Raw genomic sequence first — 22,587 nt, 5'->3', positions numbered from 1 at the left:
GGGTGGGGAGCAGCACAGCGCAGCGACACTTACTTGGCAGACAGGGAGTCGGTGCTGCTGATCGGGGTGGCCACTACAACGCCAGAATGGCAGAGTGGCCACAGTCTCACGGGCACAAAGGGAAGGGAACACTTTGGTTGCGGGCCGCCGCTACTACGCCAGGGGAAAGCAGAGCGGCGCTCGCCTTTGGATAACTCTGCTGGGGGTCTTCAGGTCTCCTGTCCACATCCCATCCTCGTCACCAATGTTATGAAGGCACTCGTGGAGGCAGGTAAGTCTTTGTGATATGGATTTATTTAGTAAACAGGTAAAAGACCCCCAGCACATCAGAAACATCCAATGTAGGCAAGAAGGGACAACTCCAACTGACAAATATAGAATGCTGGGGCCAGAGCAAACAGTTAGTGCCCTATGACATCATTAGAATCCGGCAGCAGTGACAACTCCACGCTTCCATATCTTCTAGTATTGCATGCATGTCTCCCCCTCCATATTAATAACAACATAATGTAATAACTTCACAACAACTCCCTACTCTTTACAGCACTTTTTAACACACAACTTTCACCGCCACACCTTGCAATATATGCGTCGCTTCTTCTTGTTCTGTCGTTGCTTTTGTACACCGCTCATGTGCTGTTATGCTGCTACTCCAGAATCAGCAGCATAACAGCACATGAGAGCGGTGTACAAGAGCAACGACAGAACAAGAAGAAGCAACGCATATATTTCAAGGTGTGGTGGCAAAAGCTGGGTGTGAAAAAGTCCTGTAAACCACAATCCAGCTTTCCTTGGTTTGCTGGTTAGTGAAAGTATCCTAACCCCATCTCTGGCGCTTTGAAGTTAATCATTCAATATAGTGGACAGCCTCCTACATGTTTTCAAAGAAATGCCTTTTGCTCTCAACATCAATGCGAAGACATGCAGGGGGTAGTAGCGCATAGCGGCTCTCTTCCACTCTATAGCTTCTTGGCTTCATCAAGTATTGTCCTGCATTTTTGCATTTCCACTTCAAAATCTACGTAAAAGGAAATTCTTCAGCTGTTATAAGTAATTATAAGTAATTGCGCCCTGCGCCCTTGCTGCTGACAACGTTTTAACCTTGTCTTGGTATCTCAGAAGCCTTATCATTGTGGGCATTGACCCAGGTGCTGATTGTTGTGTTGGAGTTCTGTGCACCCTATCTATTTGGAGGCCACAAAGAACTTTTGCATCTTGGAACAATTATAAAAGTCGCCATGAATGTCTTAATATTTCGCTGTTCAGTCCCCTCTGGTAGGCCAAGTACCCATATGTTGTTGCGCCGAGTTCTGTCCTACAGGTCCCCCAGTTTAGCTATGTGTTGCTTGACAGTTGTTTGAAATGCTGCTGTGGTTGTTGCATACCTTTCAGTGGCGTTTTAGAGTCACAATATAGAATCTTCAGATAGTTCTTGGCTGTCTCTCGCATCAGTCCGTTCAGTTCTCAGATGGGATTTTCCCACACCGCTAGGTTCCTTTTCCCTTGGCCTTTAAAGTCTTTCAGTATAGATACTCTGATACTTTGAGGTTCTTTCACCATGTCCTTCTGATGTAAAGTTAAGTCTCTCTCTCTGGCTTCAAACCTATGACTTGAGGATTATAACTAATCTTCTCCTCAATACCAATCGTAATCTTGTGTACACGTGGTTTTTCACTGGAACGGGTATGATATGGCCAGTGACTGTATTCACACATCTTGTTATTGGTTCTTTCCCTGGGACGAGTATGATGATCCCAGTAAAGATTCTCACTTCCCTCGGGACTCTGCACTTTGCTGGAACGAGGATGCTGAGCCCTTCAATTATTCTCACTCTTCTTGTTACTTTGGGTATCACTAGAACGAGCATGATGAGCCCAGTAATTTTTCTCACTCTACTTGTTACTTTGTATGTCACTGGGAGGAATATGATGTTTCCAATCATTATATTAGTTTTCTGTACTGTGCCGATTATGATTATGCAAATCGATATAACCGCCTCTCTCCCTGGGTCTCCCGCTCTCCCTGTTACCTTCCTTGTACTGGGGATGAGGCACCAGGTTGGCGTTCTCCTTCTGCGCTGCTCTTCTTCTTGTCAAGATGGCCTTCGTGCTTGGCTCCTTAGCTTCTTCAGACACACTTCGACGTGCTTCTTGGTAATGAAGGGGTTCTCCCCGTCTTGGCCACCTCTTCTTAGGATGGATCTTGTCTTTGGCTATGTTTCCTCCTCAGACACACTTCAGCGTGCATTTTGGCAAGAGGTATTGGCTCGGAGACTGGTGCCCTCTCTTGCTCCCCGGCTCGGCCACCACTTCTCACTTGTGTGTTCCTCTTGGGACTGTAATCCTCTTCAGACCCTCTCGCTAGGATGTCCCTGGAATAGTGCTCCTCCGGCATCTGTTCCGTCCTGCCTTTCCCTTACTTGGTAAGCAGTGTTCTCCCCAGCTCACCAGCGTCCCTCGTCCAGGTGGATTGAAACTCTCGGCTCTTGCTCTCCTCAATTCTCTCTTCTCCCACTTTTATAACACTGCTCTGGGGCATCCCCAGCGTATTGTGGCAGTCCTTCTGTTTTGGGTAGCACCCGTTATGAGTCCATTGGGTTTCTTCATCACAGTACCAGGCAGATACTTGTTAGATACAGCATCACAGTAGCAAATGAATAAGGATTCTTCTTATGCAGTAGTGGGTTGTTGAGTGAGGTGGAAAGGGAGTTCCTCATCGGAACTGGAGTCCTTGTCCTCATGGGAGGGTGGGAGCCTCCCCCAGTGAGGCCCTGCTTGCCTCTACCCCTGGTGTGAGGGTATTGCGTAGCAGACTCACCTCCATACCCCCACAAGGAAAGCCCCCCGCACATCCCCCAGTCTGGGGAGAAGTGACTGAATCCCTTTATTCGCCACGCAGCATTGGCTTTTATGTGAGTTTTCAGATGTAACGGCAGGATGTATACACTGTGAAAATCATAAGCCTCTTAGTATGCTCGTTCCTTCTGAGACATTAATATATCAAAATTGGCCAAGTCGATTTTCAATTTTGTGGCAATTGTAAAATATTTGGGCGGGAAAGTATTTTTTTCCTATGGCAAACCCCCATGTTAGAAGCTGTTCAAAACTCAATCAAAGTAACATTTTATTTAAACTATGAAGCCAATCATGAACAATTCTGAAAATGTGCATGCACAGATGACGTCCTTGAAATGTCACCGTGCATTTTTTTCAGATCTTTTCATGCAAGGGTTCAAAAGTTATTTTCTGAAACTCAATAGAGACTTTGTCTTAACCTTAACTATGCCATGCACTAGCATAGTGGCATTTTATTTTTACACACACACACGTATACACCCACGTGTGCACACGCACACGCTGAAACGTGCGTACACACACAACCAAGAAAGCTATGGTGGGTTTTACTCCCTCCTCCAATACCTCCACAAAAGTAATTGACAACCCCGCCCTAAATGTACCTTCATGCTTAACCAAACACAGGTATGACAATAACGATTCAGGAACCTCAGTCCTCGTCACTGGTCAGAGAAACGAAAGACTCAGAAATAGGACAAAAAATTATCCTCTCAACCAAAACCTTAGGTTAGCCTAAGAAAAACATTAAGGAACATTAAGAAACTCCAGATTTTTCAGAACAACGCTATCAGAGCGGCACTCAATATCCCGAAGTCTGAACACATAACCACTTTCAGAAGAAACATTCATTGGCTACCAGTCAGAGATTGCATTAAATTCAAAGTACTCACACTTACTCACAAATGCCTATCTACTGCTCCTCGTTACCTGTCTAGCTTGATAGCCAAAACCCAACCAGCCTGACCCACCCACTGAGCTTACCTAGGGCAATTGACCACACCAAGATATAAAAGACAAAAAGCAGGTGGCTCCAGCTTCCCCGTCATTGCGGCTAACCCCTCAATATTATCCTTTTGTAAAAAACTAAAAACTTGGCTCTTTGCACGGGATATCAAGCAGCATCCTCCCTAACCATAGGAGTCCTAGAGTCGCCTCTCGGACTGGCCACGTGCTATCCTGTACCTATCTGTGCACTAAGACATTACCTTACTTTGCAACTATATTGCATCACTGTACTGTACAACTACTTAACTGACCTGCACAACTAAGTATTACTTGTAACCATATTCTTAAGTTTAAGCGCCCAGATGTCTGAGGGTTAGGTGCGCTATATAAATGTAATACATATATAAATAAAAACGGTTTGAAAAAACCCTTTCACCTGAAATGTGAAAGTAGGATCATCCATTTGAGCCAAGTCACGCATTCCACAACGCCATCTAGTAACCATCGCTGGAAGTTCACCTCCAGTTCTGAGACACAACAGCAAGGCATTGTGGGAATGCAAATTAGCCCAAATTGGGGCATCATCATTGCAGTATGAAAGGCTGTCAGGACTATACTGTACTGGTGATCCCTAATAATAATGGTGAAACCAGGTAAGTAATTGTACTGACAACCTTGCAAAATGTGTCTTGGGTTGATTAAGCTATGTACAAAGTAGCACTGCCCTCTAAGACCAAGACTATTTCCTGGAGAAAAGATTTGCATTTGGGCTAATTTACATACCCACAATGCCTTGCAAATGGTCTGTCCTACTTATATATATCATAGGGTGTCGTTCGCTGCCCAAGATTTAAGGTGAGTCGTGAGTTCCATAGGAAATAAAATTAAAAAATTGCTATCAACCTTTGAACCATGTGATGGATTTAGCTGAAAGTTAGACCGTTTTGTACGCCCAGACCCAACCAGCCTGGTGGTGTTAAGAAATAATAAAGCTATTAAAAAAAGAAAGAAAAAAAGCACTTGCAGCCTACTCCCCATATACATAAAAGGTAAAGTTTTTCTCCAGAGCACAGCGAAAACTGCTGGATGGATTTGTACCAGGTCCATGATGACTTGGGCTCGAAGCGTTGACTTGCAATCCTTATGTGGTTTGGCATAATTCTGTCAAGCAGTTTGGTGCCCCTTCTCCCAAAATGATAATGATTTCCCCAAGATGCATTGCGGCAGAGACGCTTTTCAGAAAAGAAAAAGCCCCTAACTTTTTTTTTTGTTCAAATGCGAAAGATAGCCGCGGCTATACCTGTGAATATCGGAAAACAAAAGCAGAAAATGCCATTCGGAGGCGGAACAGTGAAATGGCATGAGGCTAGAGGTGGGAAGTGGGAGGGGCAAGAGTGCACCATTTGAATTTTTGCAGTTGGGCTACGAACAGAGTTTGCAGTATGAACGTTTTCCCGTAGCCAGAATATTTGGTGGGATAACCGTTGCTACCGGAGAAGATAAAATAAGCAATGAAAGTGCGTCATACGGAACAAGTGTTTGAGAGGGTATAGGAGAGTGCTAGGGAGGCAAACTGGAATTTGTGGGGGTGGGGGGAACTTGCCATGATTAAAGGGGCACTTGGAGAGTGATTGGGGCTACAGGGAAAAACATTTTTGGGTCTCTTTCCTGATAATTGCGTAATCCGAAACTACCGATATCCGCGACTATATGTAGTGCATTGGTAGGGTTTTAAACGACTGAGGACCTGGTAATGTTGTAAAATATACAGTGGGTACATCCAAATGCATGGCTAGTGGCCTATTAGTGGAACTAAGAATAGAAAAGTGGGCACAGCCAAAGGCTCAGGCAAGTAGCCAGGGAGTGCTTTAAGAAATACAGTCTGCCGTTTCCACTGGCTATGGCTAGGGAGCTTTTTTAAAAACTACAGCGGGCACATCCAAAGGCAGTTGCGGCTGGCCATGGCCAGTAGCCAATTAGTGTTTTAAAAAATATATTGGGCATGGCCAATGGCCGTGGCTACTGGTGCCAAAAATAACTATGGTCTAACAAAACCCTTGAAATTCAAGGAAAAAACTTTAAAGTTTTAAAGTGCAGTTAAGTTGACTAAACAAAACCCTTGAAATTCAGCTCATTGCGAAACTCTGGACCGGCTAAACTCAGCATTTTCCTGTTGCAAAGCCCAAGAGCACATATATATTATAAGAGAAGGGATTCACAATGCCATCGGGCAGAGCACCAACGGAAGTGCAAGCCAGGTAAACTGCCACAAAACCCCAGACCTAATTAAGCTGTAAAAAGGTTTGATCTGGAATAAAAATCAAACCTAAAGAATAAGTATCCTTTAGTTGCAACCCAACAAATCAGTTACTTAGAGTATGTCGTTGAGTGTATGGATTCTTTGCGTTTTTGGAATGTATGTGTGAAATCCCCGATTTAGATCATGAACGTGTATAACAGAAATATCCTTCTTAGTCACTCTTTACCAGAAAAATGTTGCTAAGAAACAGGAATACAAGGCAGAACCTGAATTATTGCATTCTTGTTGCACATGTCACTGAGCTCTCTCGAAGTCAATTCCCCTCTGTGAGAAGTCAGAAATGTGATGCAGACAGGCAGGTAGTTTTCTCACAAGTTGCCATTTTTATTAAATAAAAAGGTGTGAGACAAACGCCTATCTTTCCCTAACCTAACAAAGATGTCCCTGCTTAACAAACTAAGTCTAAAGAAAAGTGACATAGGCCCTCATCACGAGTCCGGTGGAAACCGTGCCGGAAAAGTCGGCAGGTAGCTGCCAGACCCGTAATGATTTCCCGGCACCTGGCTTGCTGAAATAACCACGGCATTACAGCCCCGGTGGTCCGGTAAGTCAGGTGCCAGTAAAAAGTTGATCCTCATTCCCGTGGAGTCAATGGGACTCCACAGGAATGGGGAACACGGAAGCACTGGCACCATTAATATCGGTGCTGGTGCTTCAGTGAATGTCTGCTGGCGAGTGCCGATCTGCCCGCCAGGGTCAGTCCTGGCGGGCAGAACGGCACCCACCAGCAGACTCGTAGTTTGCCAGTCCGGAAACAACTGTGCTGGCAAACTTGTTGTGAGGCCCGTAGTGTCCAAAAAGTATCTGACCCTAACATATACAACAAAATTATACTTTTTTTTGGCTGTCTTAAATCCTACAAAATAACATATCAATTCAAAACTCAAATGTTGTGAACAGTAATCCTTGTGACCAGGGTTGAATTCCCTTCCCCTAGATCAATTCAGGAATATTTGGAACAAAGTTCAGTTTCAAGACAGTTCTGTGAAACAACAAAGTTCCATTCAATTTAACATACAAAGTATTTTTCCTCCACTGTCCTCTCACTTGTCAAAGTGAGTATCTCTCTTCCAAAGGTTTGCTCACAAATCAAGGTAATTGTTAATGTTTCCATAACCTCCTGCTTGGAAAAATATTTTTCCTTTCAAATATCTCCCGCTTCGCAAAACAAAGTCTTCTCTTCCAGACATACATTTACAAATCAAATGCAAGTGTTCTTTTCTCAAAGGCTACATGCTGTCAGTACATCATACTTTCTTCAAAAGAAACACTTTAGTCAGAATGGTTCAACAATCGCTTTCTGAAATAAAACAGTTTATCAAGACAAGTTGATGGAGTCAACACTTCCTTTCCACCGCAACCTTTTACCACAACCACAGTACTTTAAATCTGCTTCTTCTTCCTGTTATACCCGCCTGCCAGGACTAACTACCATTGGTCCCTTTCCTGGTGTACTCGCACACCAGGATAAAAGCTCCTACTACTACAATTTGCATTCTGTGGTATTGCTTGTTCCAAACTCCCCACACTAGAATTAGAAATGAGGAAATTTTGATTCAACTGCTTCTCTTGATAGACTTTTGACTCTTAAGAGAATGTGTTACATTTCTTCCTGAATTGATATTCCACAAAAGGATAATGGTTCTCTTGCTTGTCTTTTAGTTTTAAGCAATGCAGTTTACAGTTCTCTCCCCCTCTCCCCCCCTGCCACCACCCTTTGTGTTTTATACAAGGAGGGCTTTGCTCCTGCAGCTTTGATTCTCTGACTGAGCCTATTGTGGATGCTGGCAATGCTGGTTACAATTGTCTCTCGCTTGACATCTTTCTGGGAGAGTTGTACCCAATTCGCCTTTGTATCACTCTTCTCTGGCTTTGATAGTACTGGCTATGATTGTCCCCTATTTGGAATCCCTCATTAGGAGAGTAGCGCTCAGTTCTCCTCAATTCAATGGTTCAGTATTCAAACTCATTATTCTCACCTAGCCATCTCCTTCTGAGCACCCTCTGGTCACCTGCTTCAGGCCAACTCAACGGTATGCTTTGGCATCTCCTTTTTACTCACTGGTGTCTCTGCAGACCTTATCAGGTCCTCTTCTTTGACAGCTCCTGTAGGTCTGCCGCCCTGTGCGCGCCTATGTTCATTGGAGACCTTGCAGCTCTGCACACTTTCTGGTGCAAATTCAATGCCCTAGCATTTCACGGCGGTCAGGAGCTTCTTTCCCACACAGCGTGTCTTGCTTCAGCACCGCTTCCTGCTGTGCATCCTCTGCATGGCTCAGTTTTCCAGATCTGTCACGTCTCCTACACAGCGTCCTGCTGCCTCCACAATGCCAACATCAGCTTTGGATTCTCCCTACTTCTGCTGTTGCACCTTTAGGTCCTTTGGAGTTTTAAAGGTCCTGCTCCGGTGCTTCCCAGTTAAACAAATAGACCGTTCATAACCCTTCATGGATTCTGGGCCCCTCTTCTTCGTCTCAGTACCCTGAGCATTATGGGACTCTAAGTCCATAATGTTTCTGTTTTTTGAATTCATTTAGAGGGATCTCTCACTCCCCTCGACATGAGTCCCCTCCCATGGGATCCTCCCACATAATACCACCCCCTGGGTCAGGATCAGGCACCGGCTGCCACTCCCTGGCCACATGAGAAGAGGCCCATGTCGGGTTTTCTGGGATGATCTCACTAGATTCATCACACCTACCTCTGGCCAGAAGTAGATAAAGGGAGAAGGGAAGTCATGAAGAGAATCTGCTTTAAAATCCAATTGAAAACACTAAAACTGTCTGAAGCACCCAGGGTGTATTCCTGAAAACACTCCTACAGTCTCCCAATGAACCCAGTAATGGCAGAGATGGGAAATTCAAGAGATACGCTGACATGATTTTACACATAAACACACCCACACACATGTCTACACACACACACCCACACCCTTCTTACTAGTCTCCTTTCCAAAATATGTTCACAAAAATCCCAAATTGATTTTTTAAAAACTCTATTTAAACATAGTCTACGAAATACTGGGGTACTTTTTTACACAAAATCGCACGCAAATTGCCTTTTCAGCAGTTGTCTGATTTTGTGTGTGTGAATTAACTTGAGCACTTTGAAGACCTTTGTTCAGCCCACCTGGGCAATACCTCTTTCTGGGATGACTGCCACTCCAAAATGGCTGACACATACAGAGGCACTTAAGTGTTTTCTTCCTACAGCTTGATGTTGCTGTGATAGGCTGCACCCCCTTACATCTAAGCCAATCAGAGAGTCGGCAGGCGAACGCCAGCCCCTGTCTGTGCCGGTCCGGGGCTTGGGAGGACCTCACATCTCCTCCCCCGCATCACTTCATGCTCCACCAATTCCCACCTCATGGATCAGTTCCCCAGCATGCAGCCAGTTACACCCCAAACATGTGCCTTTCTTGGAGATTTGTTCTCCCATTCCTGAGTACCTGAGAGTCATGTTCTGGACTACCTGGTGGCTATTCGCTAACTCACCATGTTGAATCTAGCTGTGCCTTAAGCTAATTTCTGCAGTTTCTCCTATGCCTTACTAAAAACCTCCTTACTTTTCTGCATTGTGTGCCTTTTGGTAATTTCGAGCCTAGGTGTGTTTAACAACTGTACACCCCCAATTCTGTACCCAAGTGTTTCTACTGCATCTGTTTGCTCTCCTTTTCGGCTAGTAGGCCACCTGGTGAGTTTGTGGTTGTGCCGTGCAGTCTCTCCTTCTATCCTCCATCCTCATCTCTCCGCCGCCCCTATGGCACTCACCATCTCGCCTATCTATTCTAACTGATTTACTATCACCTATCCTCCTTCTCTCGGGAAGTTTGGAAGGAAAAAGTTTAAAAAAGACTTCCTGACCACCAACTCTGGTCTACCCATTGCAGACACCTATGTCGGCACAACTTCCATACAGATTGTCACTTATATCCTCTTTTCTGTCCCCTCGCCAGATCGCTGGACTCCTCATCTTATCTCTACTCTCTCTCCTTTCTTATCCTCACCCATTAAGGATGGCACTAGATGGGAAGTACTCTTGGCGGGCTTCACGTCATCCAGGTGTATCATTAATGTCTATCTCAATGGCACCATCATGGCTCAGGGTCCTCAACCCAACCACTTACTCTTTGACCGGCGCTTGCTGTCCCTCATCACCTTCCTTCCTGTGACTGCTGCTCCTTCCTCCTCTCTCTCTGTCCCTCTTCCTTCTCCACCGACTGGTGTACCATGACCCTGTACCTTTCCTTGTAAAACCTTTTAAGGCAGAGACCTGCTTCATTTAGCACCGCTTAATGCTCGCTCTGCTATCAAACACTCTGCTGACATCTGCCTCTTATCCTCGAAGACCTTGAACTCTATATCCTCGCTCTTAGAGATGTGGTTCAATGCCAGCTCAGTCACTGCTTTTGACTACCTTCTCCCTGATTGCTACAAGTTCATCTCTAACCCTCGCCCTAACCGTGCTGGCGGTGGGATTGCCTTGATCTTCCCTGAGTGGGTCCCTTCTTCCCTCGTACCCACCCAGCCATACTCCTCTGAGAGCCAGGTCTGCATGCTGGTCATATCTCCTACCTCCTCCCTGACCATTGCCACCATCTATAGGCCACCTGGCTCTATCACCCTGTTTCCTTCAGAATGGAGTGATTTCTCCTGCCCCCTTGACATCTTCATCTAAATTTCTTTTACTGGCTGACTTCAACATCCACCTTGACTCCTCAGTCACAGCGTCCACTCTCTTCGTGGCCTTTGCACCTCGCTCTCCCTCTCCATTCTCCCCTCTGGTCCTACCCACTCGACCGGACATTCTCTTGATGCTTTTATCCACACTGATTCTATGCTCTCCTCCCCACTCGCCACCCATCTCTCCTGGTCTGATCACTCCCTCCTCTCCTCCCACCTGGGTGCTCTCGGCCCTCTGACTGCAAGTCCCCCAGCACTGGCAACCTTGTTCCCGGACATCCGCCCGATGAAGTAAGTGTCAGTTGCTGCCTCTGCATCCACCTTCATCCCACCCTCCCCTCCCTCTGCAGACTTTACCTCTGACTCGGCTTCAACAACCTCCATCTTACCATTACTAACACTCTCGACATTCTTGTCCCGGTCATGAGGATCCATATGAAACATACCACCAAGAGTAACACTTGGTACGACTCTGTTCTAGCAGCCCTGATTCCCAAATACAGAGCTGTGGAACATAAATGGCAGACCTCGGGCTCATCTGACTAACTGGCCTGTTGCCTTCTCCAAAGGCAACATAGTCTCTCTATTTGCTCCAAGAGGGCCCACATCTAGGCTGGCATCTCTGGAGCATCCAACAGCATGGCTGCCCTCTTTAAAATCTGCAAGGAACTAGCCAATTCGTCTTTAGTCTTCACCTTGCCTCTTCCCTCTCAGGCCCTCTGCACTGCATTGGCCAATCACTTCACTGCAAAAACTCAGGACATCCTGGGCACTCTTTCGTCCTCCCCTTCTCCCTCCCCTCATCAAATTCCCCCTCCCCCCGCCTTCCATCCTCCCTCAGCCTTTCTCTCCTATCACTTCGGACGAGGTTACTAGGGTTGTCTGCTCTGTGAAGGTCTCCACCCGAAAGGCCCCCCCTGTTCTTCAAGAACTATAAAGGACAACCCCGGCTCCCTTGCCCTGCACTTGCTGATTCCTGCAATCGCTCTGGCTACCGTGTCTTTCCCCTCTTCGCTCAAGCACTCTCTTGTGCACCCCCTTCTGAAAAAGCCTTCCGCCGACCTCTCGTGCCTGGCTAACTTCTGCCCCATCTCTCACACCCTTCCTTGAGAAATTCCTGGAGCAGCTGGTTTTCCCCCAACTGACCAAGCATACTGAGCTTGTTCTTTGCCTACACCATCATCAATCAGGATTCCAAGCATCCAGGGGCACGGAAACTGCTCTTCTGAACACCTGTGAAGAACTGCTTGCATCTCTTGACACTAACCCTCCCCGCCCCCACACCCTCTGCTGTTCTCATTCTACTTGATCTCTCCTCTGCTTTTGATACAGTCAACCACTCCATCCTCATAAAACTGCTTCATGATACCCTTGGTATCTCGGAGCGGGCACTGGACTGGCTGACCTCCTTCCTCACTGACCGCCCCTCCCAATTTATCCACGGCTCTTTCTCCTCTCCTACCTCTATATCCACCTGTGGTGTTCCCCACGGCTCCAACCTCTCACCCTGGATCTTTAACGACTATCTTGCTTCGCTTGCTCACCTTATTTCCACTTTCTCCCCTCACTTTGTGTTATGCAGATGACACCCAACTCTTCTAACTTCTTTCTGATTCTCTCTCTACTTCCTCTACCATTCCTGACTGCCTATCTGCTATACAGTCCTGGTGTGCTTCTAATGATCTCTGCCTCAATGCCAGAAAGACTGAGACCCTTCCTACTCCCACACCCACTCCTCCTTTCCTCCCTTCACTCTGGCCACCCTCTATGGGCTCTCCCACTTCTCCTGCATCTGAAGCCAGAAACCTTGGAGTCCTCTTTGACTCCTCTCTCTCTTTCCTCCCTCACATCCTGGACCTTGCCAAGAAGGCCCATTTTCAACTCCACATCCTCAGAGGTAGCCTTCCTTTTCTCACTTTCCCCCAGAAGCTCAATGTATCTAGTGCTCTGGGACTCTCTGGGCTGGCCTACTGCAACAGCCTCTTTGTTAAACTACCCTCGTCCTGACTCTTCCCCCTCCAGCTTATCCAGAATAGTGCTGCAAGAATTATCCTTGGCCTCAAGCGCAGAGACTGTATCTCTACAGCCCTAAAACCTCTCCACTGGCTCCCGGTTGCTGTAAGAATCAAATTTAAATTCCTCTGCATCGTCCATAAGACTGTCTGGTGCCGAGGACCACTCTATCTATAACTTGCCCTCACCAAATACTCTCTCCCCAGACTTTTAAGTGTGCAATTTTTCCAAGGATATCCTGATGTATATTTCTTTGTAGGACCATCTTAATCTCGTATCCTACTATACCACTCACTACATCAATCATTTCTTCCTTGGAGGCTTGCCCTCTGAAGTCCATGTGCAGGCCTGCTGCTGTCACATTTTTACATTTTTAGAGGAACCTCTCTGCTCTCCTTGAACCATTTTTGTTTGGTGACGCTCACTTGGATGCCTAACTCTGGGCTTTGTCAGAAATTGTCCTCCCTTGGAGACACAGCAATTGAGTTCAAAACATTATGTGATCTCCACTAACATTACTTTTTCATCTGCTTCCGACAGGCATGCCACTCAGCAATCTGTTGTCACCCAGTTTTACAAACTCCATGGCGACGCTGCGCCCCCAGTTGTTGGGATCTGTGCAAGTGACACTCATGGCTGCATTTCATGCCAGCCCTCTGGGGCACCAGTGCAAGAAGGCCTCCTGCCCTGGCACATCATGCTTTCTGGTACTAAAAGGCAGCCCAATACCCAAGGCAGTATTGCATTGCATCGCATCACTCAATTGACACCTAGCTACCCACCGGCTCCTTGACTCTTTTTTTGTTCAGGACCCAGAATAATGGGGCTCAGAGACACTCTGTAGTACATGGGGCAACTCTGGCTCCTTCTCAGCTTACTTTTTTATTTGGAAAGGTTCAAGAGCTGCCCAAGCTGGGACACAGGCCGGCACTTCCTTTACTCAGAATGCCTTCCCAGTCTCATTCTATGGCCAGATGCAAATAATCTTATTGGCTCCGCCAGGGACATAGTTTCCCATGATCTCCCCATAAAAGGTCCCAAGGACCAATCTTCACTGCCACTGTTGCAGGCTCACCAGGCCCTCCTGGGCCCTGTACAGTTGTGTGCCATGTTGTTGCTATGCTGTGCTGCCGGGTAGGTATTCGTCTGGGTGGTTGTCTACACGTTTGGGGTGCTGGGATCATATCGGCATTACAGATTTCCTCAATGTTACTGATCTCAGAAGACATTCAGTGCTATATTCCAATTTCACTCCAGCGCATCATTCTTAATATTCTCACCTGGGCCATACCAGGTACAACCTCTCCCGCTTCCAGAACTTTTAGAGATAAGCCTCTGTTGTACTGCAGTGGGCCTTGAGCAACGTTGTCAATCCTGAAGGCACAGAGAATAGGTCATACATGCAGCTGCAACAGCCAAGACTTAGTGCACACTGCTCCCACGGTTTCAGACCTCATCAACTGAAGGGCACTCCCAGTTTAGTGAATGACTGTGTTATTTTAATGTGCCCTAGCACACCTACATTCCTTTGGTTTAACATTTTAGCCATGTTGGCTCTTCCTCAAGAACCTTATTATAAAAGGGCATTTCATAAATATTGTTAGACTTCATTTTACTCCTATATTTCTTCTATACTTACTTTGGGGCACTCCATCCTCTAGGAAATGGATTGGTGCATGATATGGAACAGCATTATTTAGAATAGCACAAAAGGATGTGTGGTGCATGTGCAGCCTGGACCCAACTGCTAGTCCTTTTTTTTCTGCACGACGAGGCAGAAGCATCTAGCCTCGATGCATGCTACTGTTCCTACTTAATATGCACTCTTTACCCCCTTGTGCTTTTATATGTCCCGCACTCCAGATTCCAGAAGGTACACATCCTGGGAGAGTCCCTGTGCGCCCTTGAACTCTTATTCACTCTGCCTCAGGTGCCTGGTTCGACTCATTTTTGGCCCAACTGCGAGCACTGGGACGCACTCTTTTGACAAGCTCTTCTCTTCAGGTTCTGTCATTGGCAGGAGCTTTTCCAGAAAGCTCCTCCAGGGGCCTTTCAGCATTTATCAACAGTCTGATAAGGAATACCTTTTTTCACAGGCTTCACCTGTTCTAGATTCGGGAGGGGTTGGCGTGTCCGTCCTCTGGATTTATTCATGTGGTGCCAATCAGGCCTAATTCCCGTCCTAAGAATGAGACACTCCTCACACCTGATTTTGGGGCATGCCATGACGTGCCCCTCTGTTGGTCTAAAACTAGTCTGGGGGCCAATGTGTGATTACGCTTGAAATACTTTGAATCCAGGACAGGCAGGAGATAAGAGCTCCTCAAGCCCTCAACCAAGGAGTTGCAGTGCACTTCAAAGGGGGTATTTCCCTTCTTCGCCTCAACAGATTAAGCCCATCAATTGACATATTTATAACCAGAGAGCTCAGTAGTCCAGTCGATGGCTGTGTAGTTTCCTTTATTCACCAGAGATCCCTAAATGGGGACACTTGGACCCTGTCATGAGTGAGGCATATTGTCTTCCCCTTCCACCTCACCCCTCCTTGTTTCTTCCACTCATCTTCCTCAGCAACTTTCATTTAACTTTTGTGGAGACACAAGCTACTCCTGTTGCTGGTGATGGAACAAGTACCTGCCTTGGAACTGCAGCCGAGGTTCTTTTCCATATTTGTTTTCATTCTGTGAAAAAGTGGCTTTGTGCATGATCCTAGACCTCAAAGTTCTGGCCAAGAATTCAAAAAAGGTCACCTCAGATTCTTAAGACAATAGGGGTGGGGGCTGGTTTTACAAAATACTTCAGCACGCCTATCTGCTATGCTGTGTCTTGCACTCACTGGTAAAACCTCGGGTTTGCAACAAACTGAGGGCATTACCAATCTGCAGTGCTTCCATTTCAGACTGAGCTCAGCACCAAGGGTCATCATTGAGTTGATGTCTGCAGTGACTAGCTTCTTTCATCAGGGGTGATACACATCTCCCTCTGCTTAGACAGCTAGTTCATTCAGGCCTCCTCTTTCCAAACAACTCTACTCTCATGAAAACCATTCAACTAGTGCACTCTCTTGGGATATCCTTAAATTGGAAAAAGTGTACTCTTTTCCCAACTCAGATTCTGAGATGTGTAGGTTTTTGGTGTAACTTCCACAGAGAGCAGTCTAGGCTGTTTACTGACGGAAGTTCCTGGGCCTCCTGCCTTCTGTAGCGATAGGGGTCCCCTTTGCCAGGATGACACTGAGGGCTGCACAGATTTCCTTTGGATTCTTGGGATTTAGGAGATCCAACCTCAGACCTTATTGATTCTGGTACCGACTCAAGTGATGGAAGTAGTGGGTTGGTGACCAGAGATGCACCATTTGAGACGGAGTCCCCTTTAGGGAGTTGGGTCCTGGGATTTCCATTGCAAATACACTTCTCTCTCAGGTGGGGCTGCTACCGTGGGAAGTCAAAAGGTTCATGGTCATTGGTTGGACCAAGACAAACTACTACATTTAAGAAAATTGTAGTTCAAAGTAATGTTCCTCGCCCTCCAGGACACTGAAATATCTGCTAAGGACAGAAACATTGACGCATGCTTTTACCATGAGTATTGCCTGCCATCAGAAAGAGCTTACAGTAATACAATATGATGGCTCTTATGTGAACAAGCCTGGGAGGACCAGATTGCAGAAACTGTGCAAATTTTCATTGGAGCTGTGCGCCTGGGCCATTCAAAATATTTTTTTTCCTGAGCCACTCAACAAGCACAATGTTTGCATGTCAGGGCAGACTGGATCATGTGGTGAAGGTGGGGGCTGGAGGTTGCTCAAATGTATGAATTATCAAAACCTGTACTGGACCAAATCTTTCAATCTTGTTGAACTCCATTGATCATCTATTTTCATTTGTGCACAAGAAATGCACCCTAACACATCTTGTTAGGCTCAGCCTTTCAGGGGTATGCTTTTCTGCTCCCCTTGAGGGCCAGTTTCTTTACGTTGTAACCCTCTCCTACTGTTGCTGAAAGATCTCCAAAAAGTAAAGGAATTGTCAAATTAATCTATTGGCACCAGTATGCCCTCAGAGGATATGGAGATGGGGATGAGATTATATCCACGCCTTTAATCTTTGCTTTGGCATTCTGGTTCCTCAAGAGTTGACTTTCAAGGTGTTGGGTCTATATCAGGATAATATAGATATCCTCTCCGCAGATAAAAGGTCTGCCAGGACGAAATAGCTCAGTGAATGGATTCACTTTGCCACAGGTATGTATAGAAGCATGATAAACCTCTTCACTGCTCTTCTGATAATGTTCTCTTTTATCTTGGATTTGGCATGCCCTGGCTTAAAACTTGGCTCGTGCAGAACTTTTCACACTTGTGTCAACCTCATCCAGCCTGGTACCTCAGTTTCCTTCTCTCTGCCTTTGTACTTAAACTCTTTGAGCGTATGGCCTTAGTAGCTCTCCCTTTTATCGAAGAGTCAGTGGGCTTAAGGTATTCGGAATTGATCCACCCTTTCTGTTTTTCTACATAAAGTAGTCCCTATTGCCTGACCTGACCAAACCACCCACAGTATTTGTTTATTGCATTACACACTGTATATTCCATGGTGAGGAAGAAAAGGCTAAAGCCCTCTCAAGGATGTTTCAGTGAGGCATTATGGGGAGCATTTAGGATTTGCAGGGCACCGCTTATCCTACCGTTGTATGCTCAGTTGCCGGTTTTATTTGAAAAGCTTGGAAATGTCAAATGAAATGTTAAATGTGGCTCAATAGCTGTGCTGTAAGTTTCATTTCCCTGATACTTACATATATTGTTTGTACATTGGCTGAAGCGAATTGGAAGCACTTTACTTTAGAATTAAATTGGCTTTTTTGTTTTTTTATATTTCTTTTTACTGGATGGTCCTCATTTCCTAATCTTGCAAGTGTGCTGCGGGTTATATATTTTATTGTTTGTAGAATTGTTTTGCGTTTAACCTTTATTAAATGTGTTTTTATGATGTGCTGCATTGCATGAAAGGTTGTTTGAAGTGAACATCGATAAATTAAACTTAATAAAGTTGTGCTCCTAACTTTCTTCCCGAGGTCATATTGAAGTTTCATTTGAATCACTTGATTAATTTACGTCTGATTTCTCCCGCCAACTCCTATAGGGAGGCAGAGATGTCCATGCATAAACTTGGATGTTGACGGGCTCTCAAAGTTTATTTAGATCCATCCATTCCAGTCTCGTCTGCCCCTTTATTAATAAGATTGCCACTGAACTGTGCTTGTCAAAGGAATGTGTTCGATGTAGGTGCCGCTGGGCAAACCTCTTTTGCGTTTGTAATTAATGCGGCGTTCCCATCCCTGAAGGATGGAATGTCCAAGAAGGATGGAGGAATGAAGCAAGGAGTACGTACATTAGTCACTACAGTCACTTTTACTTAATAGATATAGGAAGGAGAGGAGAAGGGAGAATGTTATCCAAAGCATGCCACCCACATACTTTTAGTAATCTCCCAAGTCCTTGTTCTGGGCTGATGAAATGGTTTGTGGGACTGTGAGTGGGAAGGGGCTCTTTTGCTGGGAAGAATACCACCTTTGTTCTGAGTCACTCTCGCTTCATATGCCGGCCCTGATTCTGGAGTAACCAAAAAAAGACTTGTTTGGCACGAAGTGGAAGGACAGTTTTAATTAGATAAATCTGTAAGAGATTAGCTTGGCTGAGCCTGCATAATGTACGGCTGTTAACTCTTCTGGTAAGGGCAATTACCTATGCTTTGGATGAGGACAATCCTTCTGCACCACTCACAGGTTCTATGTCATTCTATCGCCAGGATTCTTTTTCACTGAGTTTTTTGCTGCCGATGTTAGGCCGAAAAAACCCATCTAATGTATCTTATTTTTAATATGGGGTCCCCATCCAACACTTCCCAGTTATTTACTAACTATTCCCCACACTCTTGTATCCCTTTACCCTCCACCCCCTCTATTTTTCAATGAGTTTTTTTCAGCCAAAAATCAGCAGGAAAAAAGTAGTGAAAATAAAACCTGCTGTACCCACTCACGTATACACTTGGCATGGGCATGAGTTGCAAGTGCATTTTGTCATTCGCAAATCTGCACTTAGAAACTTTAAGCTGGCACCTAGGGGGACCACACACATGTTATAGGCAAAGTAAAGTAAAAGTGTATTTACCATAATTTAACAATCTGCTTTCAGTTCATAGGCTTCTCCATGATGCCGTTAGTTCCGGCCATTTTATTGGTACATGGTACCTGTTGTTGGTAGCCTCTCACATAATCATCAGATAGTAGAGGCTGTTTGTTTCTTATATCAAAAACTTCATACCTGAATCTAGATTTGAGTGGTGATCTATTTAGTTTTTGATTATTGTGAAAAGCCACCTGGAGTATACTATTAAGACTCAGCAAGCCAAGCCTTGCTGGAGAATTAACACATACCTTAGGGCCTCTGCAAAGAAGTTGGACTGAATCGCTGCTTGCTTGTGTGCATTCCAAAAAAGACCCTTGGAGCAGTTGGGCAACATGTACATGTGATTACAGCTGAAAGACTTTAGACATGTTCGCTGTTCTTAGGTTTTCGCCATAATGAGCCATCTCCAATATGTACTTTTACTCGAGATTCACTCTCTTCAGTTGGGTCTTTAAGTCAGAGTTCTGCGAGTTTGGATCCCACAAATCTTCGTCGCCTTTATAAGCCTTCTTAACGGGTTCAGGTGTAAATCACAAACCCCTTCTGCTCTGGACTCAAGCCTAATGTTCGATACTGCACCGCCTCAGCCTTAAGGTACCCTTTGTGCTCCCATTTTTTAACACAGCTGCAGTAATTCTTTTAGGCCACAGCTAACCCACACCTGTGCTTTCCTCCTGTACCCATAGATCACCCCAGAGTGACCCACCTTCACCATTACGGAGCCTGGAGATCATCCCCCGGCCCTTTGGTTCTATACACACCAGATTTGAATCTCTTCACCCACGTGCAAGGTCAGTGCATGGGATCTGAGGGTTACCCCCTAGAACAGCCTCTCACTGGCTCTTACTCTTTTCATTTTAGGAATGATCCACTTCCTGGACCATGTAACAATATGTATTCATATTGTTTATCTATAGGGAGACCTGCTTTACCCGGCCCCAGAAGAAGGCTGCAACACCTTAACAGCCGAAACGTCCAGTGTCGTCATGTTCTTACTGAAACCTTTTTGAACTATGACCCTAATTACCATCACTACCTTTATGTTGACGTTGCCTACAGCAGACCCTATTTTTAGGTTTCTTGGTCAATAAGCGACTTGCTTTGATTTTCACACAATATTGTTTATACTGTTGAAATACATTGTTTGGCAAATATGAAGTAATATTTTGCAAAACTTCGCACAGGAAAAACAATACTGCACTATTGTACAGGTGTGCTGGCAGCATACCACATGAATTATGCAAATGCACCTCTTTGAACCTCCAGTGCATTTCCAAAGGACACTTTAGAATCTGGCTTTCTATTTGATTTAAAAAGGCTAGATTCAGTGTCCTCTTGTCACCAATGAACATGTAACCTTAATCAATGTGGACTGAACATTTGGATTATATGTTATTTATCTAACACAACATCCTTATTTGGTGATATGTTTTACTTTCTAGTATCTACTTTCAATTCCTACATGTGTGGCCTAATTAAAATAAAGGACACCATCATTTTTCTCCAGTATTTGGATCAGAACCTTCTTCCAATAATGCATACTTGTTTTGATGTATTACTACTAATATGGAGGTCTGTTTAAAATACACTGCAACAATTCATTGTAGTGCAAACGTTTGAGGACAGGACCACCCCCCTGTACAAAGTAATGTTCTGGGGAGAGCTGCAGCCAGATTTTTTACTTTTGGCGTGTTATGCTGTAGCAGCTGGGATGGGGATGAATGGTAATATGTTACAGCGGTTTTACTTTAAGTAAAGTGTATTATGGTCTCCCCGTCACTTGTGCATAGTGATTGTTAATCAATTGAAAGAACTTGCAGAAATGCTGAACGTTGTTGTGTACCGAAAAGTCAGAAATGGTATTAACCTGTTTTGTATTTTTTATTTTAGGATGACATTGTCAAGGTCGATTCAGAAAACAAACTGAATTTCAACTGGGAGAAGAGCAGAGTGAAAGAAATGGTAGAAATATGATCATCCTTCCTTTAATGAAAATGTTTAATTCGTAGGTTAAAAAAAAAATAAGTGTATTTGTTTTGAACAGATGGTCCACCTTGCCTACCATACCACAGGACCATTTTCAGGTAGGTTGAGCGTTTGGATGACAGCATTGTCAGTTGGTGAACGCATCACGTTTGTGTCCTATGCACCCTACACTGCTGTCACCTGTGTGTCTTATCCAGTTCTTATTTGTGTCTTTGTCGGATCCTATGGCCTTCAGATGGTGTTGCCCTGCCACTCCTCTTTGAGCGTTCTATAAATACCATTAGGTCTATGGTCATTACATATCATTTAAAGCCTCATCCTCCAGAACCACCGGTCGAGGATATCTGAGAATACGCTCCGTCCTGGTGTCTTTAGAGGGCTTTGTTCTCCAGTGTATCTTGTGAGCATGTCAGCCCAATTGGATGGTTCTGTTTAAATAGTTTCAATAGTCAGTGGGTGCCCCTTGAACTCTGACTCCAGGTATACTCTGATTATGCCATTTGTATATTTCCACAACAGGTGGCAAATCCTCAAGTTTTTCTTTTCTGTCTAGCAGATCCTCGGGACAGGAGATAGAAACCCAAAGTAGCTGCATCTTAGTTTAAGTGGCCATTTGGGTGATTTGCAGATTCTCATAGTATCTGATCCATGAGAGACCTTTGTCTATCAGATTTCTGGCGTTTGATAACTGCGCATTTTTATTTTACTAGGCATGACATGTGGAAGTGGTTATGTAGGCATTAACACAGTCTAAGCAAACGTGAGTTATGCCACTCCATGACTCATTGCATCTTCAAGTCAATCTTAAATTAAACCTCTGTACTTTCCAGGTCAACTCTGTCGCTGCCCAATGTAAGCATTTTATATGGGTGAAATGATGTTGGGTGTGCCCGTGTCTAGCTATGATTCTAACATTTTAACCAGGATATTCAGTCACACAGACCGAGAACTGCAATTTCTCTGTGAGAGGAAGTGGCTCATACATTGTTTTTGTTCAAATCTTTTTTTTATTAAATAAAACGTCACCTAGCACACAATATAGGCATTGAAAGTCCAAATAGCACGAAATTGGCACTGGTTGCCTGTATGCCTTTGTTTTCATCGCCCCCACACCTCCAACCCCCCTCCCCCAAAAGAAATAAAACAAAACATAAACCATAACAAAACATTGCCAGGGCAGTTCTGCAATGGTTACTTAGTCATCAGACTTCACTGCCACAGACTATTCACAAGAATCACCTTAATCTCATCCTTCATCAGGGGTATCAGGTCATAGGTTACACGCTACAGAAGCATATATCATTGATTGTGCCTAGTATATAATCTATATCATATTCACTCCACTTCTGTGTTCCACTTATGGTCAATGATAAGATATTCATAGGCATACAACATTACAGGCCACTAATGAGGGAGTAAACGATAGTGGGGTCTAGATGTACTGTTCGCACAATTCCCACTTCCGATCTGATCTTGGGGACTCATGGCAGTTCCTATAGGTTTGTTGCTTAAATGTGCACATCCGTGATACTAGGCCGTCCCATATTTCCCAATTTGGTGGATCCATTAACTTCCATTTGAGCAAAATAGCTTTCTGACTGTAAA

The 22,587-nt window shown here is 44.9% G+C and overlaps 1 protein-coding gene across 2 annotated transcripts in view; it reads left to right on the top strand.

Moving 5' to 3' along the window:
* MCUR1 (mitochondrial calcium uniporter regulator 1) overlaps nt 1–22,587 on the top strand; it is a 595,058-nt gene that overhangs the window by 380,770 nt on the left and 191,701 nt on the right. For both annotated transcript variants that reach the window (XM_069613550.1, XM_069613549.1), the window contains one exon: nt 20,887–20,958. In XM_069613550.1, coding sequence (XP_069469651.1) covers nt 20,887–20,958 — 72 coding nt within the window. The remainder of the gene's footprint in view (nt 1–20,886; nt 20,959–22,587) is intronic.

The sequence above is a fragment of the Ambystoma mexicanum genome, chromosome 5p, assembly GCF_040938575.1.
Source record: "Ambystoma mexicanum isolate Mex_15411 chromosome 5p, UKY_AmexF1_1, whole genome shotgun sequence".
Taxonomy (NCBI): Eukaryota; Metazoa; Chordata; class Amphibia; order Caudata; family Ambystomatidae; genus Ambystoma; species Ambystoma mexicanum.
This window is presented reverse-complemented; position numbering and strand designations above follow the sequence as displayed.